This window comes from Aythya marila, assembly GCF_965140915.1.
Source record: "Aythya marila genome assembly, chromosome: 22".
Classification (NCBI taxonomy): Eukaryota; Metazoa; Chordata; class Aves; order Anseriformes; family Anatidae; genus Aythya; species Aythya marila.
In genome coordinates this window covers 951,614-975,181 of record NC_139063.1, presented here as the reverse complement: position 1 = coordinate 975,181, position 23,568 = coordinate 951,614, and the positions used below count along the sequence as shown (strand labels likewise).

The 23,568-nt window shown below is 66.7% G+C and overlaps 1 protein-coding gene across 2 annotated transcripts; it reads left to right on the top strand.

The window, feature by feature from the left end:
- Positions 1-1,123: 1,123 nt before the first annotated feature.
- On the top strand, positions 1,124-23,483 carry NHSL3 (NHS like 3). 2 transcript variants are annotated; one of them, XM_082777767.1, is made up of 7 exons: positions 1,124-1,402; positions 17,448-17,603; positions 17,858-17,913; positions 19,034-19,151; positions 19,565-19,681; positions 19,778-22,711; positions 22,932-23,483. In XM_082777767.1, the coding sequence occupies exons 1-7, from the start codon at positions 1,171-1,173 to the stop codon at positions 22,952-22,954; spliced, it is 3,636 nt and encodes a 1,211-aa protein (XP_082633893.1). In that variant the 5' UTR covers positions 1,124-1,170; the 3' UTR covers positions 22,955-23,483. The 2 variants fall into 2 exon arrangements, with proteins under 2 accessions (XP_082633893.1, XP_082633894.1); XM_082777768.1 differs by lacking the exon at positions 1,124-1,402 and adding an exon at positions 8,208-8,406.
- The last annotated feature ends 85 nt before the right edge of the window (positions 23,484-23,568 follow it).

Here is a 23,568-nt window from a genome sequence, read left to right as displayed (position 1 = left end):
ATTTGGGAGACCGCAGGAGCCATGGTGCCAAGCCCCGGATCCCACCGCCTGCACCGGCCGGGGATGTGCAGGGCAGCCCACGGGAGGGCAGGCTTCTTGTTTGGTAAATTCTTCTAGTCATTTCCAGACACTGGCACGCTCCCCCGGGCACGCAGCCAGGCCGAGTGCGAGCCTCCGGGAAGGATGCATTTTAAACACATCGCAGCCTCTCCCATTAGGAAGCGCATCCTCATGGGGAACCCGAACCCAGAGTGCACAGAAACCTTCCCCGTGGGGCTGCTGCCACCGATATGGGGTGCGTGGCGGCTCTGGCGTGCCCTGCCACCCCCTTTTAGCCCACCATGGTGGTTGTGCTCTGCGTATTTTAGGTTGGATATTAGGAAAAACTTCTTTACCGAGAGGGTTGTGAGGCATTGGGATGGGCTGCGCAGGGAAGGGGTTGAGTCACCGTGCCTGGAGGTCTTTAAAAGACGTTTCGATGTTGAATTTAGTGATATGGCTTAGTGGAGGACTGGTCGGTGTTAGGTCAGAGGATGGACTGGGGGATCTTGGGGGTCTCTTCCAACCTAGAAATTCTGGGATTCTGTGATTTTCGGTGACTCTGTGATTTTCTGTGACTCTGTGATTTTCTGTGACTCTGTGATTCTGTGTGAGGGCAGAAATCGCTCCTCACAGATCCACCGCTGCTCCTGGGGAGAGCGTGACAGCTCCCTGCCTTGGGGGGGAATAAACAACCCCCAAACCCTTTATAATTCATTTTTTGTGTGTGGGGGGGGGTCTTGCATCATTAGGGGCAGCTTTGTGTGGGTTCCACTGGGACCCCCCCCCCCCCACAAACACACGACCCCCGGTGTGCTCCCCCCTCACGAGAGGGGCTCGGGGGGTGGTGGTGGGGGGGGAAAATTCGGAGGCCGACCCCGAGCTGCAGCCCCCAGCCCCCAACCCCCGGCCCCCAACGCCCCGCAGGTGGCTCCGGGCCTCGGTTCCCCCACCTGCGGGGCCCGGGCGGAGCCGGGGGCGGTGCGGGAGGCCGGGCAGGGCCGGGCCGGGCCGGGCCTCCCGCAGGCCGGCGAGGCCTCAGGCTCCACCCAGACCCCGCAGAAACTTTCCGTCGGTGCTCGGAGCCCGGAGCTCGGAGCTCGGAGGGAGCCTGGGCTGGGCCCGGCCCCTATGGGCAGCGGGCGGCGCTGGGCCCTGCCCGCCGCGGCCATGTCCGCCCCGGTTGCACCTGCGGGGGGCGGCGAAGCCGAGCCCGGGGGCCCCGCGGTGGTGGCGGCGGTCGCCCCCCGGCAGAAGAAGGGCGGCTCGCTGCGGAGAGCCTTCAGCTGGCTGCGGGGGAGGAAGAGGAGGCGCAGGGCTGCCAGCACCCCAACTGAGAGCCCCCAGCAGCAGCAAGGGGCAGGTGAGGGGCGAGGGGGGGTGGAGGAAGAGGAGGAGGAGGAGGAGGGCGAGGTGGTGGACGAGGAGGGGGCAAGGTGTGGAGGTGGCCCCCAAAAGGGTTGGGGTGCTGGCCCCCCAGGGGTCGGGGTGCCGGCCCCCCAGGGGTTGTGGAGGTGGCTGAGGACCGGGCACAGCAGCAGGTTTGTAAGAGGTTGGGGTGGTGGCCATGGAGGGTTCAAGGTCCGGGCTGTGGAGGTGGCCCTGGAGGGGTCGGGGAGGTGGGCGAGGAAGGGTCCGGGGGGTGGCCGGGGTGGTTGTGATGGTGGATGAGGAGGGGTCGGGGTGGTGGTGGTGGAAGAGGGTGAGGAGGGGGTGAGCAGTGGGGTGGGATGGGGTGGGGTGGGGGATGAAGGGGTGGCCATGGAGGGGTCGGGGTGGTGGCTGGGGAAGGGTCAGGGTGACGGCTGTGGTCTCTGGAAGTGACCGTGGATGTGGCCGAGAAGGGGTTGAGGTGGTGGCCCCGGAGAGGTCAGGGTGGTGGCCCCGGACGGCTCCTGCTGGTGGCCGTGGAGGTGACCTAGGAGGGTACAGCGATGGCTGAGGAGAGGTCAAGGTGGTGACCGAGGAGGTGACCGAGGAGTGCCAGCACTGGTGGCCACGGAGGAGGCCAAATTGGGGCCACAGTTGGCCAAGAATGGTCCCAACACCGGCCACGGTGGCAGCTGGAGGGACGTGGCCGTGGTGGCGGTGGCCACGGGGGCTGTGGTGGCGGTGGCCACGGCAGCAGGCCGGATCCGGCAGGCCCCGGCACGGTCTTGCCCCTGCCCCGAGGCTGTTGCCGGTTCACTGGGTAGGTTCGCTCTCCGCTGAGTCAGAAGGTCACTGGGGCTGAGGGAAACCTGGAGGGCCGCCAGCCACCTCCTTCTCCTCCTCCTCCTCCTCCTCCTCCTCGGCCGGGTGTTTGCCGTGCTCCAGGTGTGGCCCTTCCTGTCCTAGATATGGCCCCCACCCCGCCGTTTGCGGGCGCTCTCCTCCATAACCCAGCCGTGTCCCTGCCTCCCGGCCCTGCTGGTCAACCTGCCGCGGGTGCCCTCCCTGGGACACCCCGGGGCGATGTTATGGGGAGCCACAGGCACCCATGGGTGTTCCTGAGGCATCCCCGCCGGGCTGTGCGTGGCCTCTTCCCCGAGCCACGAGGGATCCCGGCTGTGCCACGCCGCTGCCCTCCCTGCAGGGCACGCCGGGCGGCGGCGGCACCTCCTGGGCCTCGCTCGGCCAAGGGAGCGGCCGCCTCCGCGGCACCCGAACGCGGCCGGGTGCTGTCGCCTGGAACTTTCTTCCTCGATTTGCCCCCGGGGAGTCGATTCCTGGGCGCTCGGGACCGCGTGCGGGCGTGTTCACCGCTTTGCGAGGTGCAGCGATCTCTGATAAGGAAGGAGGGGCTGTGGAAAGGCAGCAGGGCCTCTGACAGAGCACGGGAGGTGGGCGCGATGCTGCCCGGCGGGACCTTCCTCCTGGCACGCCGAGCGCGGCCACTGCCGCTGTGGGCCTGGCGCTGAAACCTGAGCAGAAAAAACGAGCTGTGCCAAAGCATGTGATATTCCTCTTTGCAGCACGGAAACGCCCGCACCAGCTCTGTCATCCTTTTCTTTTTTTTTTTCCCCTTAAGTTTTAATGTTTGCTGGCTGATCCTCCAAAGGTGAGCCCCTGGAGAAGTTTCCATCTGTTGGGGACCTTTTGGAGGCAGCCTGCAGCCCCCTGGCCGCGCTGTCCCTGCGAGCACGGAGCCGTGTGCCAGGAGGGCAGCATCGCCGCTGTGTTGGCCGTGTTAAGGTGTCTGGGGAGGGTTTTTTGTGCGTGTGGGGGCCTCGGGATCCCGCTGGCAGCTCCCTGCCGCGTCCCTGCCATGTTTCCAGCGGAGCCGCTCCGAGGTGTGGAGCGGGGAAGCTGCGCCGACGTGCCGTGATTGCAGCGTGCGCCTGATTGAATCACCCCGGCTGGCTCCAGCAGGCAGCGGCTCCGCAGCCCCACCCTGGTTAACCACCTCCGCCCCAGCTGCAGGGATATAACTGGGGGGCACTGGGGGGGGCCCGGCACAACAAGGAGATGGGGCTGCACGGAGGGCTTGCTGCCTGCTGGCCGTGGGTCAGTCCCGTTCCCTCGTTTTCCATCCTTAAAACGGGGTGACGGTGCTCCCGAGGGCTCCTCTCGCGATGGCCCACGTCATGCCGAGGGAGATGAAGCTCTGTGCGAAGCTCTGACCTGCCTGGAGGCTGCAGGCGCTGCCCGGCCTGGGAAGGTTTCCAAATATCGAGCTGTGGGACGGGGAAGAGTAGAGCTTTTAAGCGAGTCATTGTGGGCTCTGGTTGCAGGCGCGGTGCTCGTCTTTCTCCCTGCGTCTGTGCGGTGCTGAGGGGTGGCTGGGGTCAGGTCGGTGAGCTCCGCAGCACCCTGCGGCTCTCCCTCACCCTCCGTTCATCCGGGCTGGGGTTGTGGTTGTGGCATGGGGCTGGCTGGGAGGGCGAAGCCGTGCCGGGGAGCTGCGGGTCGGGGCTGGTTGCTCGGCCTCGCCTCTGCGTGGTGGCGACCTGGACCTGGCTGTCAGCAGGGTCTGAATCGCTCAGCACCGAAATTATGGGACCAGGACGATGGGTGTTCCCATTTGGGGCAAGCTGGTGGTCCATGCGATCGGACACCCCATCTCTGGCTGCTCCAAGTGCTGAGCTGGCCACAGCACGGGTGTTGTAAGCCCTAAAGGCAACCTTCAGGCCGCCCCTCTGCGGGGAGCAGCGCTGGGCACGAGCGGCTTTATCCCGGGCGGCAGGAAGGGTTTCTCCCCTGATGGACACTGGTGGCTGCAGCGTTTCCCTTCCCATGCCACGTGTGAGCAGCTGGGGTGACGCTGCCACAGACGATTCCTCCCGTGAGTTTGAGTGTTGCCCCGCCGTGCTGTGACCTCCCCAGCCCCAATCCTGGTTTGTGCCGCTCCGTGCGCGTCCTGTGCGCTGCTGTATCCCCCAGCCAGCTCGGTCCAGCCCCGTGCCCCGAGGCTGTCGGCTCTCCTGCAGCTGCCCGGCCCTTGTCCCTTCTGGTTATGGTGGGGAAAACCCCACTGCCCCAACCCGTGTTGGCAACTGGAAGATGGAAAATGAGCGAAGTGCCTGGGCTGCCCCGATCAGTAGGTGTGCAGGGAGGAGTGCCCTGGGGAAGAGCATCGTCACAGCCTGTGCTTTCGGCACTTCTGTGGTTCCTGCTCCCGTGGTGTGAAAACACCTCACAATTCTTAGGGTATTTATTTCCCCAGAAAGCTCTGGAGGCCGAGGGAAGGGAGCAGAGGCACAGGGAGATTGGGGCCGACCTGCCCAGGGCGGTATAAAGGGGCTAAAGTGAAGCAAGAAATGGGTCCTCAGCTCGCCTGTGCCGCCTGCTCTGGTCTGCCACGTGTGGCTGCTTTTCCCTGCTGCCTCTGAGAGGTTTTTCTGTCGGGAGCAAGAAAGCTGAAAGCCTTTTCTTTCCCTCCGTGAGCGATGCTTGCAAACCCACACAGATTACGCCGGGCTTTTAACCCTCGGCAGCGCTGCGCGGACCACGTTTCGAGAGCACGGCGTGAGCAGGAGTCTGTGCCCGTGGGCTCAGTCCAGTTTTTGGCCACTGCCCTCTCTGGGTTTCACAACATCCTTCGTAACTCCCCAGTGAAGTAAAGGAATTGATGTTCCAGAAGCGTTAAATGAGGGCTGGCTCTTCTTATTTGATACCAGCGCAGTCCAGCAGCAACAGGCTTCCAGACAGCTGGGGTCACCGCGATGTTAAAAATAAAGCTTTGAACGCTCCCAGCTCCTCCTGACACGAGCAAGCACTTGTTGAAGGCCCCGAGATTGCTCCTGTGTGCCCGTGGTGAGGCAGCAGCACCCCCAGGACCTGCTGTGGGGCTCTGTGGGGCGATGGAGGCAGCGTGGGGCTGGGGGCTGCCCCGGGGTGGTGTTGTGTGTGCTGCTCTGAGCTGTGCCATCTCCCCCCTCACCCCATTTCCTCTATCTGCTGCCATATGGCAGCGCCGTCACGGCTGGGTGTAAGCACAGGGTTTGTATTTTAGTCCCGAGCTTCACAACTTGTCTGAAGGGAAGGAGGCCGCGGGGAGGTGCAGGGACTCCTGCTCGTGGCCTCCTGGGGACAGTTCCCACGCGCGCGGTCGTGGGTTTGTTGGTCTGCAGAAGGCAGAGAGTGACACTTGAGAAAATCTGAACAACAGGAATCCAGCGGCTGGCCCGGGCTGGAAACTGCGAGCTGCTCTGCTGAACAAAGAGAGGTGTGTCCTCAACCACAGCTATTCCACCTGGAGACAACTGGAAGAATTACTCTTGCAAATAACGTTCCATAAGCTCCGATAAAACTATTTCGCCGGGGTCGGGTTTCCTTTCAGAAGGAAGGTTTTATTTCATAAGACAATATCATCATTGACTTCGTCTCCAGCGCCGGTGGGAACACAAGCCATCGGAAGGTGAGGAGCCGGGCAAAGATGAAGCAAAAACTCTTTCACCTGCCAAAAGGAGCCGGAGCTCGGGCTGGTCCCCGCGTCCCCTGCGGCGAACGCACGAAAGCCTCAGGCAGAGCCAGGAGCCGAACCCCTTCCACCCCTGTGGGTGTTTGTTGGAGCTGTCACCTGCAGCACAGCACGAGGCCACGCGCCGCTGATGGCCCCGGCTCCGGCCTGAGCAGGAAATAATTTGAAACCCTCCTGGTTATGTATTGCTGTTAATGATTGGGGATCTCAAGTGGGTTTCGTGCGTTACCTTTGCCTCGCTGCGCTTTACTTCCCCGTTACGGGAACAAGGGCTGAATTCCTTTCCCATTCAGGCAGCTCGGCTCCCGCTCTGCCCCTGCTCAGCGAGGGGGTGAGGGGAGGCCCAAATCCTTCCTGCTGCTGGCGCAGGAGGGTCCCGGCCCCTCCGCAAGCCGGGCAGGGGCAGCGCGTGACTCGGTGGGGATCAGATGTGCGTGGAGCAGTCATGCGGCGATGACAAGATCTGTATCTCCCTGCCAGCTTCCCTGCCCGACCCACCTCCTTCCTTGCTGCTGCTGGAGTCTGTCTGATGAATAAAATCAGGGGCCCCCGTCTGCCCCCGGTCCCATTCCCCTCTGGCTGCTCAGCAGTTGGGTTTGTAGCCAGGGAAGGTCGTGCTGGGGGAGCTGTGGGGACGTGGTGTGCTGCCCTGCTTTCACAGCGGGTTTCTGGGCACAATGATTTAAACGTGGGGCTGGAAGGCAGGCGGGGAGGCTTGGGCACTGGGGGGGGGCAGCGGTGCTGGAGCAGAGGGGGAAGTGTCGCTGAATCTGGGGCAGCCTCTCCTCTCCTTGCAGGGAGAGGAACGAAAACATTTCACTGGAAGAACTCGCGGTGAGGCTTAGAGGAGCCCCTGTGGCGTGGTGGTGAGGGAAGGGGGCAGTGCAGGGGGTCCCCAGCCCACCCGGCGTGGAAAATGCTCTCCGAGTCCCTGGGCAGGGAGCTTGGACTCTCCTGCACTCGTGCCCACGTCCTGGTTCGGTCCCAGCCCCAGGGAGAGGGAAATTCGTGGTCTGGGTGGCACAGAGCAGCGGTGGGAAGCCGGCCCCAGCTGCTGGGAAGGGTTTTGAACCAAATTCCCGTTCCCATCGCCTCTCCCATGGTGGGCAGGGGCTGGAGGTGGTGCAGGGTGTGGGGGTCCCTGCCCCCAGCAGAACCCAGTGGGGAAGAGGGGTGGCGTTAATCCCAGTGCAGAGAGAGCTGGGCTGGAGTCCAGAGGTTAACCTGCTGCAGATCACCTCGGGAGGTCAGGACGGAGCTGCTGGCTGATTTTTATTTTATTTTTTTTTCCATCATCCCCCCTTCGTCCTGCGCCTTTACCGCGAAACCGTCCTTCCTATTTACCCGCTCCTCGGGCTGAATCACCGAAGGAACATAAACATTCCCGGCAGGAATTGCCCACCGCCCGACCAGCTGACCCCTCCCTGCCCTCCCTGCGGTTAATTTTCTAATTAAGAAGCGGCGGGGGGAAAGCTGTGCTCCGCGTGGGGCGGGCTGCTGGCCTGGCCCCCGCGTTTCACAAGGGCCCTCCTCGGGCTTGTCTGTGCAGAGCTGGCGCCTGTTGCACCAGCGCCGCTCCGAGCTGCCCTTGCACAGACCTCTGCTGCTGCTGCTGCTGCTTGCAAAACCGCGCGCGTGGGGAGCGGGGTCACGAGGCAGGAGGGAGGCTGTGGGGCTGGGATCACCCCAGGAGGGAGCGGGATCCGGGCACAGCACCGTGGGGGTGCGTCCCGTGCCGCAGCGATGTCCTCGGGGTTCACCCAGCTCCGATTTGCCCCACGAGGCAGAAACACGCAGGGGAGCTCCCGTGCAGCCAAGGGGCTCTTGCCCCAGCGTGGGGACACATCCTTGGGCTCTGTGGTCCCACCTTTGTCCTCAAGGCCTCTGGGGAAGGTCCAGATGGGGGTGTCCCGATGGGGTTTTGGGGTCCTGTGACCCCGCAGCTCCAGGGGCCGTTCACATCGCACCCGGGGTGCTTCGAGCTGCGCTCAGGGACAGGCAGAAATTGTCACAGCAGGGACAGAGGCGGGTGCTGTGCTGGTGGCAGGGGCAGCCGGCAGCACTCTAACAGCAGAGGGGGGGCCCTGGGGGGGCTGGACCCCCTGCCCCTTCCATCCCAGCCTCAGCACCCGCCGTGGAGCCGAGCTGGGAGGGTGCCACCGGAGCCGCTGGGCGCTCCCGGGAGGCCACTCCTCTCCCTGCCTGAGCCATTGGCTCCAGCAGAGCCGGCTGCGAGCGCTGGGATCCCGCAGCCGCGGGGATGGGAGCGGGCGGCCGGCAGCTCTCCGCCACGGGACCCCCCCGGAGCCCCCTGGGCAGCACCATGTAGCGCCGCGGCATCCTCCGCCCGGCAGCGGTGGAGGGCGAGACCGGCCTGATGGGCAACGCGCACCGCAAGAGGAGCCCCGCGGGCGTCAAGGCCGGCTCCTCCTGGCCCTGGAGCCGTGCCGGGAAGCAGAGGGCAGGTAAGAGCCTTGGGGGGGATCCGGGGGGGTTGGTTCTGAGCCCCTCGTGGGGCTGCGCTGGGGAAGTTTGCTGTTTGCACTCGCTCTCGTGCCGGGTTTGGCGTGCCGGGGGGTCTGGGGAGGGAGCTGAGCACGGTGTCGGGGCAGGTTGCCGGTGGCTTCGCGGTCCCCTAAGGGAGACGATGCCCCCGGGGACCAGCAGCCGAGCTGGGGGTTGGTTAGGATCAGGCCCTCTGACTTCAGGAGCTGAAGAAAAAGCTCCTGACGTGCACAGGGGCTGCTCCCGTGGCTTTTCCTGCGCTATCAGGACAGCGATCGCCCGCTGGGTTGGTTTCCACCTTGTTTTTCTCAGCGGCTGGAGCAGGGACCCCGGGGCCACCAGCGTCACGTTCCCCCTTGGCCCTGAGCCGCCTCCTCTCCCTTTCCCTGCCTCGGTTTCCCGGCAGTGCTGGAGTCGAGGAGCTCTCGCAGGAGCCCCCTGCATCCCCCCTGCCCACGCAACGCTGCCTCAGCCGCTGGGGAGGGGAGAGAGCCGGGGGCCGGGCAGGGGCCGAGCTCGGCTCTCACAATGCAGCCGGGGGCACCGCTTCCACCGCTTTATTTATGCTCCAGCTCCACGCCTGCAGTTCAAAAGCCCAGAGGAGGCAGGGAGGGGGCCAGCTTTTTTTCTCTGGGGAAGGGGGAAGGAGAGGGGAGGCTCCTATACGGGCTGGGTGTGCTTATAGGGTTATCAGACCCTCGCAGTGCCCCCTTCCCGGTTCATCTGCTGGATGGGGTGAGCAGCAAAGGGTCTCTTGCAGTGCTGGTGTCCTCATCCAGAAGCTGCTGCCCTGCCCTGCTGGCGTTATGCTGTCCGCTTGTCCCCTGCGTGAGGTGGGGACGTTTGCAAAGCCCTGGGGTTGGTGCAGGTGGGGTTGGGGGGTCCGGGGTGGTGTTAATCGGGTGGTTTGGCTGCTTGGCTCGTACATCCCCAGCACCAGCCGGGTCCTGCCCCGCTCAGAGCCAGCACAGGGGCTCTGCCACCAGCCCTGCAGGGATGTCCCAGCCCTGCTGTCCCTCCTGCCCTTGGCTCCCCAGTTTCCGTCTCTCTTTACGGGGCCGCAGGGTGCCCAGGTGTGGCTGTGCCAGCTGTCCCCGAAGCAAACACCCCGCAGCCTGGATTTGGATCCGCAGCCAGGCTCGGGGAGTGACAAAGCCGAGTGAAATTCCGCAGGTGAGGCTTGAAGGTGACCCGCAGAGCCAGGAGGCTCTGCCCTCGAGGGGCTTTGCAGGTCTGGTCCATCCCTTAGGCACGGGAGGGTCGGGGTTTGCAGAGCGGGCGTTTCTGGGAGCGTTCCCCGCTCCGCTCGGAGCCCTCAGCCTCATAACCCAGGGGTGCAGGGAGTGTGTCACATCTGTAACAAAGCCTTCATTTATCCACACCATCAATTATCTGTTCAAGTCAAATGGGTATTAAGCAAAGCAAACAAGTCCCGAGGAGGCAGCTGGGAAATCCCTTTCCCAAAGACTTCAGCGGAGAAGCAAAGCGAGCACCTCCTGCCCCGCGGGCTCTCCGCCGTGCACCTCTCCCGGCTGTGGTCTCCTCTCCACCAAAAGGTTCCTCTTGCTGCGGTCGGCAGCTGGGAAGGGCCAAGTGGGGCCCTGCAGCCCGTGCTCGGAGCTGGGCTCCTGCCCTGTGCTGGCCCCACACCTCCCCGTGAGGATGCGCTGGGGCTCGTGGCTCTGAGCAGCCCCCAACACAGCCCCCAGCAGTCTCCTGGTCCCATCCCGTACTGTTCCCAAACCTGGGGGCTTTTTTTTTCCTCTCTGGAAGTCCCTCTCCAGCTCGTGTTCTTGCCCTGAGCTTCTTCAGGAGGAAGCTTTCTGCCAGCCTGGCCCGCTGGCTGGTGCCGTGTCTTGCTCTGAGACTTGTGGCAGCTGGAGGTGTCCTCGCAGGACGGGGCACCACCTGGGGACCACAGGTGGGTAGCACCCCACCGGGGGCATCCCACCCCACCAGGGGCAGCCACGCCGAGCTCGCCGTGTGAGGAGGGCTGAAGGGCACCGGGTGGAAGGCGCTGAGAAAACGTGGGGCGAGTTCTGTTTGTTCTCTGCCACGGCTCCATGGCAACGGCCGCGGTGGCCACAAAGCGAAGGAATTTGCATTGTGTCGCTTCAGCGTTTTGGAGGGCGCAGCGGGATCACCGGCTGGGGGCAGGGAGCGGGGACCCGGCTCCCTCGGGTCCCCCAGCTCCCCGCTCCTCCTGCCCTTAGGGGGATTCCCAGATTTGCAGGTCTGAAGCCGATTGCACATCACTTGGGAACAGAGCAGCAGCAGCTCCAGGTCCCCTCTCCATCCCCCAAATGCTCGGCCCCATCGCTTTCTCCCCCCTTTCCTGGGGCGCAGAGGGTGGCCGGGGCTGGGCACCGCTCCCCGCTGGGGCTCAGGTCCGCGGCCGTTTTGCTTGGCCCGCCGTGTGCTTTTGGAGAATATTTACAAGCTCTCCCTCCCTGGACCCGCTGGCCACGTCTGCGTAACCTCCCCGCTCCTTCCGTTCCTGGGCTTTTTGTTTTTCCTCCCCTCCTTGTTGCTCTTTCCTCCCCCAGGGTTTTGGCTCTTTCCACGCGCTGCCGCTCCGGCCGCGGTGCCGCCGAGGCCGTGCTGCGGTGCCCAGGGCCGGTTGTAGGGGCAGCTCAGGCCCAGACAGGCACTTGGAAGCACAGCCCGGGCTGCGAGGTGGCTGTGGCTGCCCGCTGCCGTTTGATCTTGAAGGGCAGGAGCCGTGGGATGGAGCTGGCACAGCCAGAGGGCGAGCGGGGAGGGCGGCCACGGGTGGCTGCCTGCGACCTGGTCCCTGCTGCCGGTGTCACGGCGCTCCTTGTGCTCAGCCCAACCTCCCAGACCTGCCTCAGCGGGGCTGGGATCCCAAAAGCCGTCTCCTTTTCCCCGTCCCCGTGGACGAGCAGGGCCCGTCTGTCTCTGGGGCGCATCCCCGGCCTCTCCTTCCCCTCCCCATGCGCCGCGGAGCTGCCTGGGGAAGGTCCCCGGCAGTCCTTGAGCACCATGGAGACCACGGCCTCTTATCTCCTCCTTATCAGGACAGCCCCGCCGGGCCCTGCTGAGTCAGGGTGCAGGAACGTGGCGCTGGGCCAGGCTGCACCCAGCGGCAGCGAGGTGCTGAGCGCCGTCAGCTGGGGCTTGGAGCTGATGGGGAACCCCGGTGCTGGGCTCCCGGCCTCGGGCTGGCCCCGGCCCCGCTGCGGGGAGCAGAGCAGCCCCGGGAGCCCTCGGGCTGGCAGCCTGGCCGTGGCTATGGTGCCGTGGGGGGTCCTGGCCCAGCCTCTGTGCTCACCAGAGCTGATGAGAGCCGGGATGAGAGCATGGAGAGGGCAGGAGGGGGCGAGGGGCGAGCTGTGGGGTGCTCAGGTTGTGGGTGGTGGAGCCTGCTGGCAGCCCCGGCTCTCTGCAGGAGCATTTCGGGGCGTCCTTCTGCTCTGCCCCCGCTGTTTGAGGCAGACCCACGCCGGGCTGGCTCCACAAACAGCAGGGGGGCAGATAAGGACCGGGGCCCGCCCCGGCAGGCACCACAGCGGGGTTGATGCGGGCGTTGAGCCGGGGTGGGTGCGTGCCGAGCCGTGCTCCACCACCGAGAGGCAGGGCAGGGGTCCTGCCCTTTTGCTGCGTGGCCTTTTTTTTTTTTATTATCATTATTTTTCCCTTTCCTCCATCGTTTCAGGGTCAGCCCCAGCCCCTCTGGCCCCGTTTCACCGCATCCTTCCCCCGTTGGAGAAGTTCCTGCCCTGCCGTGCCGCCTCCTGCCAGCCCTGCCTGGCACGCGTGCGGGCAGGAGGAGAGGGATGAGGCTGCGGGGCAGGGGGTGCGTGCGTGGAGAAACCTGCAAGGTCTTGCCTCTAATCCATTTCCTGGAGCCGCTCCTGCAGTACCTGCTGCGGCAGGCATGCCTGACATTCACAGAGCACCTTCGGGACCTGCGAGCACGGCGGGCGCGATGGCACGCACCCAGGGGACGCAGCCGTGGGACTGGGCACGGGGGGGTGGAGGAAAGGGGAAGCAGGACTGAAAAAGCTGCAGATTTCGGCACAGCTCGGGGTGGATTGCTGGAGAGGGAGCTGGTGGCGATGGCTGGTCCCCAGCTGAGGGGTTCCTGCGGGGCTCCGGGGGCTCCGTGGGGCTCGTTCCCCGGTCCCATCCCTTGCCGGCTGCGGCCTCGCTCTGCAGCTGGGCTGTTCCTACCCGGATCCGGCTCGCGGCCGGCGGGGGAAGCTGCTCCTGCTCTTATTTACCTTCAAACCTGTTCGGTGGCTTCCCAGGAGGGGCCGAGCGGGGCGGGGATGGGGATAGAGGCCCTGCTCGCTGGGCTGGAACAGCCGAGCGGGGCTGGGAGCGGGCACGGGGCTGCCCATTGCCCTCGGCACCTCCGGGCCGCCCGCGGGGAGCACAGGGGCTGGGGGAGCGCGTGGAGGCAGCACAAGGCGAGGGCTGGAGCGGCTTGGGAGAGAGCCGAGCTCTCCTGTGTGTGTTGCGTGACCCGGAGCAGAGGCTCGGTGCTTGTGTGTCTCAACTTGTCCCAGGTTTCTCTCTGCACGGGGATGTTTGGCCCCGCAGGCGCGCGTCGGAGGCCGCTCGCTGCGCGCCCAGCCCTCGCCGAGGGGCTGCGATAACGCCCGGCTGGGAGCCGGGGACGTTGCCCACCACAGGGTCACCGCCTGGCTGTCCCCAGCCCTGTGCTCAGGAGGGGTTGGGGTCAGGGCCGAGCTGGCTCCACGCAGCCCCTGGAGCAGCACGGTGCCCTCCTGCCCTTCATCAGCCCTCCTCCCGCTGGGGGTTTGTCGCTGTCCCCTGTGCTGCCTGCCCTGGCCGTGGCCTGATGACTTGTACGAGTCCTGGGGACCTCGTGGTAGCTTTCCGTGCTGGAATGGAGAGGATAAAAAAGACCGGAGTTTGTTTTCCTATCTGAAATTAATTTTATTTCTGCCTCTGCATGGGATCGTCTTTGAGATCAGAGCCAGCAGCGGAGCCTGGGTCGTGTTTATTTGCTTTGTGGAGATGTTTTCCTGGCTGAAACAGCCCCGAAGTGAGGACTGGGGCTGGCCGCAGCCCCTGGGAGATAGCGGGCTGCGTGACCGCCGGGGGCTCCGAAGCCACGATAAATATTATTGCATCTCAGCCTGCCTTGAGACAGCCCAGTCCCGCGGCACGTCCCAGGGCACAGATCCTGTGCGGATCCTCGCTGCACCAACAAGGCTGCTCCGTGTTTCTGCAGCCCCCCTGGTGCAGAGAGTCCCCAAACGTGGTCCCCAAGCTGTGCCCTTCCCTTCCCTTCCCTTCCCTTCCCTTCCCTTCCCTTCCCTTCCCTTCCCTTCCCTTCCCTTCCCTTCCCTTCCCTTCCCTTCCCTTCCCTTCCCTTCCCTTCCCTTCCCTTCCCTTCCCTTCCCTTCCCTTCCCTTCCCTTCCCTTCCCTTCCCTTCCCTTCCCTTCCCTTCCCTTCCCTTCCCTTCCCTTCCCTTCCCTTCCCTTCCCTTCCCTTCCCTTCCCTTCCCTTCCCTTCCCCAGGACCTCGCAGCCCCCTTCCCCCCGGCTCCCCCCTCTCCTCCCCATTTTTCTCTGCTGACTCAGTGGCAGCGGGGCAGGGCTGCTCCTCCTGCTCCCTGCTCCTCCTGCTCCCTGCTCCTCCTGCTCCCCGCTCCCGCCGCGGGACCCGAAGGCAAGTCGGGGCAGTGCCGCGCAGGCGGGGATGGATGCGTGCAGCTGGGGCCAGCCCAACCGCTGCTCACAGTATCCCTGGTTTGGGTCTGTGCGGACCCAGACGTGTTCCTTCAGGGTCTCAGCCCTGGTTTTTCCCTCGCATGGCTCTGCCCATGCCCCTCGTTGCCCTCTGGAGCAGGCAGGGGCAGCAGCAGCACCTTGCTCAGGGCGCTCTGTGCCCTCCAGGCCGTGCCTGGCGTCGGCAGTCCCCGGCCCGCGGTGTTGGCCACCAGCTCCCGTGCAAGGAGAGCGTCCTTGAGACCGTCCTGCCCTTTCCCGGGAAGGAAGCAGAGTTCCTCCTGCAGCAGGATCCGGCTGCCACGTGCGCACCGGGCACGTGTGCCTGAGCCCGGAGGGGCCGGGTCGATGCAGGGCGCGTCGCGAGGAATGCGCGAGGGACGGGAACGCCGGCTGCGCACGGGCGTGCTGCGACTGGCACGGGCTGCAGCTGCCCCAGGTTCCTCAGCCCACCAAGAGCTGCGGGGCCAGGCCTCCCGGCTGCTTTCCTCCCTCCCCGTTCCCCTTTGTCAGGTTTCCCTTTGGCAGCGGGTTTCTCTCTGGCAGCGGGGAGCTCCCGGTGTTGGCACCACCGGGGCGAGGAGATGGAGGCTGCGGAGGTTGCAGTGAAGGTAGCAGGGAGAGGAGGAGCAGCAGAGGCCATGCTTGGTGCCCTGCTGTGCTTTGGGGTGCTCCTGGCTGCTCGGTGACCCGGCTGCTTTGTCCCTCGGGCCGGATCCTTCCCCAGGGAGCTCCCCCAGCTCTGCTCCTGCTGCCGCTCGCGATGTGCCGCCCGGAGAGGAGAGGGGCAGCGCTCGGCGCGGCACGTGGCTGCCTGCTTTGTGCACCCTCAGCCCTTTCATTATGTCCTAATTACCTCCCTTCTCCCCTCGTGCTGTGAAAAGAGCCGGGAAGCGCCCGCCCGCAGCCGCCGGCACCTTCTGGGTGAGCGCGTGGGCAGCGGGCCCCATCCTGCCTGTGCTGGAGGCAGGGAGGGAGCTGGGTCACGCAGGAGCTTTTTTTTGCCCTTTTTGCCCTTGTGGGGTGCGTGCGGTGCCAGGGGCCCGCAGCCAAAATCTGGGCCTGGCTCCAAACAACGTTTGGGCAGCCCGCGAGGAGCCACGCCTGCCCCGGGACGTGCTCAGGACCCTTCTGGCGATGCAGAGGAATCCCCGGAGCATCTGCTCCTCCTGCACCACGGCTGCTGGACTTTGGGGGGGTCCTGCAGTGTTTTTGGGGGCTCAGAGGGGGGCACCCGCTGCCCCCTGCCCCAGCTCCTCGCTGCGGCTCCATCCCAGCTGCTGGGCAGTCCCAAGGGCAGGGAGAAAAAGCCTCCCAGCTCTTCCCAGCTGGCCACACTGGTTCCGAAGCCACCATACTGGTTTGTAGGGCCGCTGCGCACAGGGGGACCAGGGGCACAGCCCCAGATGAACGCAGACCTTCAGGAGCCCCGCGGGGCTCTGCCCAAGCACCAGGCAGGATCCGACCCCGCAGGCTGCGTGCAGGGGGGGGGACGGGAGGGCCAGAGGAGGGGCCCTGCTCTCCTGCTCTCCTCCTCCGGCACCGAGGAGCGCGGAGGGAGCAGCTGGGGCTGTCCCCTCCTGCCGCCGCGCAGCGCTCCCCGGCTCCATCCTCTCCCCCCTGCGCAGCCGCTCCGCCGGCCGGGCATCCTCCCGCTGGCTCCTGCGGCGCGGATGAGGAAGGGGAGAGGGAGCTGAGGGCTCCCCCCGGCACAACAGGCAGCTTCAGAGCCCCCCCCTCCCGCGGGGAGCAGCCCCTTCCCCTGGCCACCATGGTGGTTTTCATGGGCAGGAACCTCTCCTCGCTTCTGGCGTTCTTCAAGAAGGGTGAGTGGAGGTGCGGAGGAGAGGAGGGAGGGGGGGAAAAAAAAAACACCAAACCCTTGTCCTTACACAACCCTGCCTGCCCGCAGCGCCTCGCAGGGGGCTGCTGCCAACCCGGCATGGGTTGGGGGGGGTCCCTGCGGTGGCTGTCGCTCCGGGGAGGGCAGGGAAGGTCACCTCGGGCCTGGGAAGTTAATGGCAAAAATTATTGTGTCCCTAAAATCATCGCACCCCTGAAATCACCGTGCCTGTGTCACTGGAAGGTGGCTCTGACTGTGCGAGGGTGGGGGTCCGGCGAGGGGCTGCCAAAACTGGGGAGGGGAAGGGTGTAGGGGAAGGGCAGCGCGATGGGGGCTGTGGGTGCCTCGTGTCCCACGCAGGGACCTTGTGTGAGCACAGGGGGTCCCCAAACCATCCGCCACGCGCCCTCCCCACCCGGCCGAGCCCCTCGGTGCCCGCTCGCCGTGCCGCGGGCGCTGCTTTGGGGCCCGAGCCCGGTGTCTGGTGGCACGCCGCGGCAGGGCGGGCCGGCTCCATTGTTCGGGGCCTGCTCTTTGTGTGCCGGAGCTGGAGCGTGGCCGGAGCCGGGGCTGAGCCGTGGTGGGGGCCGGGGGCTGGGTGTGTGTTTATAGGGCTGCAGCCGGCCCCGCATCCCCGCAGCGCTGCCCTCCGGCCCTGTGCCACCCCCCCCATGGAGGTCTCCCTTCCCTTCTCTCAGCCTGAAGTTGTGTTTTTTTTTTTTGTTTTTTTTTTTTTTTCCAAGCTGGAAGATTCGGAAGCCGTGCTGGCGGTGGAGGGCAGACGGGAGCAGGCTGGGCTGTGCCCGTGTCCCCGTGTCACCCTGCCAGGAGCAGCCCCCCCCGTGGGCACCCGGACCCCCGGGCAGGAGCCGTGTGTGGGCACTGCCCGCTGCGGGGAGGGGGCTGCAAACGGGGGGCGTGCAGGGCCCTGTGCCGGCCGTGCCATGGATCCTGGGACCCCCAGCACCCATGGGGGCCTTGATGGGGGCTGCATCAGCCTCCGGGTCCCCTGGAGGCCGTGACTCGGTTTCCCTCCCCTGGGCGTGGGGCTGGGTCCCTGCTCTTGGGGCGCTTTGCGAGGTTTTGAGATGATGCAAGCCTCCAGAAGGGAAAGTTTTGCTGCCTTTATTTCCCCCCCCCTCGCTGCCCCTTCTCTGCGGGGCTGCCTGCAGCCCCCGCCCGGCTCTAAGGAAGGTGCTGGAGAGGAGGAGGAAGGTGCTGGGGAGGCAGTGCCGAGCCCCAGCCCTGTGCTGCTGGTGGGGAGGGAACGCTGCAGCTCCTGCAGCCGAGACAGCCTGACTCCAGCACATCGATCAGCCCTGGGCTCACAGGGGGGGCTCAGGGGCTGCATCCTGCTTCACCACGGGTCTGGGGGCTGCTGTCCTGCGGGGATTTGTCCGGGGAGCCCTCTGAGCCCTCTCTCTGCCTTCTCAGGCTCCGCCAAGGCTGAGAACGACAAGCGGCTGAGCGTGCAGTACAAGCCGGGCGAGGAATGCCCCGACAACGTCTTCTTCCCCAGCACGCGGCCCCCGCACCTGGAGGAGCTGCACAACCAGGCCCGCGAGGGGCTCAAGTCCCTGCAGCACCAAGGTAAAGGGGGGGGGGGGTCCTGCCCCGCCATGGACCCTGTCCTGCCACGGCACGGTGCCCCCAGCACCCCGGGCAGCTGGCTGCCCTGCCCGCATGGGCGGCGCGAGCGAGGGTGAGCAGAGTCCAGCTCTGGGGGTGCTGCTGGTGGCCGGTGCTGCCCTGGGCTCCAGCGGCCGCTCTCGTGGCTGCCTGCGCCCCCCAGGTTCCCGCAGAGGCCCTGAGCCCCTTCCCCTTTCCCTTCCTTCCTCCCGCAGAGAAGCAGAAGCAGACCAAAAGTGCCTGGGACCACGGGGACACCAACAGCCTCCAGGTGAGCGGGGAGCCCTGGACAGCCCCGCTGCGTGGCTGGGGGGGGGGTGAGGAGGGCAGGACGGGCCCCCGGTGCTCCCGCTGATGGTCAGGACAACTCTGGGACCCAGAGGAGGCAGTGACCTGGCTGAGAGCAGTGCTGTAGGACCGTGTCGGGGGGGTGTACAGGGCAGTAAGGGGCTGTGACCCCCTTGGTGTTACCCCTTTTCCCCCCACGATGAATCTCCGTCCCTGTTCTCACCGCTGGCACCTCACCTCCTGCCTTGTGCGGCTCTGCCCAGGGCCCCCCCTCCATGCCCGTGTCCCTCCGTCCCCCCCCATCCCACCCCAGCGGTGTCCCCCCATCAGCACTGAGCCGGGGGGGGAGCAGGGGCCGCATCCAGCCCCGTGGCTGGGCCCCCCCCCCGGCTGCTGACGGGCGAGAAACTCCCACTCACTTGGCTGAGCTCGGGTTTGCTGCTTCCCTGAGCTCTGACCCTGCTCCCAGCGCCTCACCCACGTGTATTTGCTTTAAGCGCTGCCTCCCTTTGGCGCTCGGCCACCTTAACCCCTTGGAAGCGGGCGGCGAGGGGGAAAGCGAGGCCGTGAGCCTTCGGGGGGGTGGTTTTTTTTGGGGTCCTGCCCTCTGGCCCTGCTGGGAGGTGCTTTATTGGGATGAGGGAGGCACAGAGCGCCGTGCCCATCACGAGGGGCACGGACTGTCCCCTGGCCTGCCCCAGCCCCGCTCCCCTCCCAGCCCCCAGCCACCCCCCGGCCCCGGGGTGCAGCAGGGCTGGGCGAAGCCCCCGGGGTGGTTCTGGCTCGGTGGGAGCCCAGCAGTTCCCTCCAGAGCAGGGTCAGGGCGGTGCCGGCTCCTCCACCCAGCTGGACCTCAACTCACCGGCTCTCCGGGGGCCGTGGGGCTGTGTGGGGTCCCCGGGGCTGCTCCCGGCCCCGCTCCTGGTGGGAGGACTCTGGCTGCCGGTGTGGCTGACTCAGCCTTTGGCCCTCGGAGAAGCTTTTGTCTCGGCAGCGCTGGGGCTGCGGACTCAGTTCGCGGCGGAGAAGGGGCCTGGCGGGGCTGGGGGGGGGGGGCTGCTCCTTCCCCGCAGCCCTCCCGAGCCCGCTGTCTGCCCACACAGTCCTGCGCGTCCTCGGAGGATGACAGCGTGTCCTTCCGCAGCCGGGCGGCTTCCTGCCTCACCGACAGCACCTCCGAGGACGCCCTCTCCATCCGCTCCGAGATGATCCAGCGGAAAGGTGCCCGGCTTGGGGGGCTGCGGGGCTGGGGGGGTGCGAGCCGAGGGGGTGCGAGGGGTCAGGGGGTCTGGGGAGCCTGGCAGGAAACCCGGGGGGCTTCTGGGCTCGGAGTTCGGCATCTGGGGGCCCTTGGGGAGGAGAAAACAGCTCGGGCTGAGTCAGAGGCTGCTGCAGGCATTGGGCTGGGACTGGGCGAGGGGGACAGACGGACGGACAGACGCCGTCTCCTCCCTGCTCGGACCCTGCGGCCGTTTGGCAGCTGCCGAAGCCTCCCTGGGCTGTGCCGGGTGCCTGAGCTCGGCTTGTCCCAGAGCATCCCGAGCAGTGGTGGTGGGCACTGGGCTGGGGGTGCTGGGGGGACCTGGCCCGGGGCCCACGTCGTGCTGGCTGGACCCTGCTCACACCTCTCGCAGGTTCCACCTTCCGTCCGCACGATTCCTTCGCCAAATCTTCGGAGAGGGCTGGCAGGAAGAGGAAGGAGAGGAGGACAACAGTGCTGGGCATCCCCCAGCACGTCCAGAAGGAGCTGGGTAAGCGTCGTGGGCGAGTTTTAAGGTCCGGCCCCATCCCTCAGCTGGGTGGATCCACCTTGGGATCACGCCTGGTTCGTTTCTCCCTGCTCCCAGGTCTCAGGAACAGCCGGGAGGCCAAGGGACACGCTGCCAACGGGCACGGGGGCAGCCAGGCACCGCAGCCCTTGCTGAACGGCGGGCAGGTCTCCGGCGATGCCATCCGCATCCCCACCATCGATGGGAACCTGCCACCTCTGGATGTCCCCGGCGGTGCCCGCGTCCGCCTGGGAGCCTTGGAGGAGGCGGACAAAGCCCTGCAGAAGCACATCGACCGCGTTTACTACGACGACACGTTGCTGGGGAGGAAGACGGCAGCCAAGCTGTCGCCCATGGCGAGGCCGAAGTCACTGGCCGTGCCGGGCATGACCACCAGCGCCAGCCCCCAGGAGCTGCTGAGCCCCGTCATGTCCATCTCGCCCCAGGGCACCTACATGTCCAAGATCATCCCCAACGCCATCCTGCCGCCCATGGTGGACGTGGTGGCCCTGACGCGCAGCAGCGTGCGGACGCTGAGCCGCTGCAGCCTGGTGTCATCCAGCCCAGCCTCGGTGCGCTCCCTCACCCGCTTCTCGGAGCACAGCGCCCGCAGCCGCGAGCCCTCCTCCTCCAGCGACAACTGGAGCCACTCGCAGTCCACCGAGACCATCGTCTCCAACAGCTCCACCATCTCCTCGCAGGGCGGCTCCGACCGCCGCCAGCCCGAGGCGGGGCCGCGCAGCGAGGTGGACGCAGCGGGACGCTCCGACACCGATCAGGTCAGCGTCTACAGCTCCGCCAGCTTCGCCAGCACCTGCTCCAAGCCCGCCGTGGCCCCCGCGCACACAGCGCACGGGCTGCTGGCCGTGGGGCCCCGCAGCGTGAGCGGCAGCAGCGGCCGGGCGTCCCCCGCCTTCAGCACGAGCAGCCAGGCAGAGGGCTCGGACACGGGCAGCCTGGCGAGCGAGCGCTCCTCGGCACGCAGCGTCTCCCTCAGGAAGATGAAGAAGCCCCCGGCGCCCCCTCGCAGGACCTATTCTCTGCACCAGAAGGTGGAGGAGGGGGAACCCAAAGTGCTGGGGCTGCCCCCCAAGCCTGACCGGCGGCCCCAGCGGGAGAGCGGCGTGCCCTGGTCCCCCCGCTCCGAGCCCTTCAGCCCGACGGTCGAGGACGAGGTTTTCTCCCCGTCGTCGCTGAGCGAGACCAGCAGCGTCCGCTCCGAGAGCCTGGCTGGCACCAGCTCCCCCGAGGCCTCGCGGGGCAGCCCCGGGCCGGGTGACCGTGGCGTGACGGTGGTGCTGAGAGAACCCACGGCTCAGCCCAAGTGGAGCTGCCTGGACGGCTCCGACCGCACCATGTCCCCCTCCAGCGGCTACTCCAGCCAGAGCGGGACCCCCACGCTGCCCACCAAGGGGCTGGGCCCCCCGGCTGCTTCCCCGGGCAGGGTCCAGCCCCAGAAGCCGGACCGGGTGTGCTCCTTGCAGTCCCCGGCGCTGTCTGTCTCGTCCTCCCTCACCTCCATCTCTTCCTCGGCCTCGGACCCGGCTCCCTCGGAGACGCCGAACTGCACGCAGAGCCGCTCGGACAGGTTCGTCATCCCACCGCACCCCAAGGTGCCCGCTCCTTTCTTCCTGCCACCCATAAAGCTCCAGCCACCCGCAGCCCCCGCCGCCCCCCTCGCCCCCTCGCCAGACCCACCGGTGCCCAGTATCACCAGCCAGGAGCCCTCCACCAAGCCCGGCGCCAAGTCTCCTCCGCCGTCGCCGCCTCCTGCCTACCACCCGCCTCCACCGCCGGCTAAGAAGGCGGAGGTGAGCCCCGAGCCTGCCTGCGAGGCCCCTGCAGAGGCCACCTGGCCCCCGCCACCCCCGCCAGCCCCCGAGGTGCACGACCTGTCCATGGCGGACTTCCCCCCTCCGGATGAAGCCTATTTCTCCAGCCTGCCCCTGCCAGATGCCGTGCCGGCTCCGGCAGCTGGGCAGAAGCAGGCCCCGAACCCGGAGGCTGCGTCTTCCTCGTTATCAGCCACCATCTCCTCGCGTGTCCAGCAGCAGGACCCTCCGGCCGGGGCAGCGCGGCCGCCGTCCCCCACCAAGCCTCCCCCCGAGGCCGTCGTGCCCCCGCCGCCTCCTCTCCCCCCACCTTCAGCTCCGGCTCCGCCGCCCCAACCCGGCCTGAAGAAGGCTGCGAACGGCTCCCGGGCGGATGCCAAAAAGGAGCCGGCGTCGCGGAGCAAGAGCGGCCCGGTGCCCAAGGAGGACGCCAGCCTGCCCATCGTCACGCCCTCGCTGCTGCAGATGGTGCGGCTGCGCTCCGTCAGCGTGGAGCCGCCCGCCGGGGCCGGGACCGGGGCTGAAGAGCGGCCGGTGCCCCAAAAGCCCGTCCGCCGGGCCCTGTCCACGCGGCAGCCCCCTCCTGCCAAAGACGCGGTGCCTTCGAACCAGCTCCAAGCCGCCGTGCACCTCAAGGCGGCCGCTTTGTCTGCCGGCGAGGCCGCGGCAGCCTCCGGGCCGGTTGAGAAACCACCGGGCAACAAAACGGCTCAGCCCGGCCCCGAGGGGCCGCCCGCGGACGGGCAGCTCTCCCCCAGGCACAAATCTCCCACCTCCACCGCCAGCTTCATCTTCGCCAAGAGCTCCAAGAAGCTGGTGATCGAGACGCCCTCGTCGCCCGAGGTGCAGGCCGACCTGAAGAGGAACTTGGTGGCCGAGCTGATGAATTTCTCGGGGCAGCGCTCGGCGGCCCCGGCCGCTGCCCAGCAGGGCCCAGGGAAATCACAAGCGCTCCGAAAGCCCGGCAAGGTGCCCCCGCCTGTCGCCAAGAAGCCTTCGCTCGGCCCAGGGCCGGCCCCGTCCCCCCTGAGCCCCAAAGCACCCGAGGCGCTGGGCTCCCCCGTGCCGGACGGGAAGGCCAAGGCAGCCCCGGCGGAGGAGAGCAGGACTCAGAGCGAGCCGGCAGCGACGGCCGAGGGCAGGAGCGCTGCAGCCCCGGGCACGGAGCCACCGGCACAAGGTAGGTGGGGCGGGAGGGTTGGGGACTGCTTGGCCCTGCTCAGCCCCCGCTGTGGGCTGAGAACTCGGCACGTGTTGAGGGTTTGGTAGCCAAAACCCCCCGGCAGTGGTGGGGATGGTGCTGGGGCTGGGGGCACTGGGATGGTTTGGTCGAGGGCCAGGCTTGTGGGAAGTTGGGGTGCGGGAAGGTCTCTGACGGGCTTTTCCCTCTCGCCTTGCAGACAGACGAGGAGAGACAGCCTGAAGGACGGCGCTGCAGGACTCGTGCCCCCACAGACAGGAATCCAAATCTCTCAGGGACCTGGGCAGGTCAACAGACAAGCGTGGAACTGGCAACTAACTTAATACAGGAAGCAAACAGCCTTAGCCTCCATGGCCTTGATGATATTTATGCAAAAATGGTGTTGGTTTCACTTTTCCTAAGTACTACAGCTTTATTTTGCAATTTTTTGTTTTATACTGGACTCCGAGGCCCGCATTCAGAGCCAGCACCTCCTCCCTGCCGGGCTGCTGCTTGGTTTGTGCGTGCGGAGCGGAGCAACCGCGCAGCGAGGAGCGCGAGGGGCCAGAACCCACCGGCGAGGACGTGGGAGGAGGCGCAGCCCTCCTGGATGGGGCTCGGGGCTGGAGCTGGCCTGTGAGGAATCAAAGCACTTTGGACAAAGGAACTGGAAGGCTGCGGCCACGGCAGCCCCCAGGAGGACGCAGGCAGCAGCAGCAGGAGGGGACGGAGGCGCTGGCTGGGGGGCACCGAGCTCCAAGGGGGGGGGTCTCGGCCAGCACCGCTCCCGTCCCGCAGCTCGCCCCGCGGCCGGGCACAGCGGGAGCCTCGCAGCTGCCCCCTGAGTTGGATGTTCA

Excerpts from the sequence above, each read along its gene's own strand:
- NHSL3 (XM_082777767.1), top strand. The coding sequence starts at position 1,171 with ATGGGCAGCGGGCGGCGCTGGGCCCTGCCCGCCGCGGCCATGTCCGCC. Across the intron at positions 17,604-17,857 it reads CAAGTCCCTGCAGCACCAAG|AGAAGCAGAAGCAGACCAAA; the intron begins GTAAAGGGGGGG and ends TTCCTCCCGCAG. Across the intron at positions 17,914-19,033 it reads GGGACACCAACAGCCTCCAG|TCCTGCGCGTCCTCGGAGGA; the intron begins GTGAGCGGGGAG and ends CTGCCCACACAG.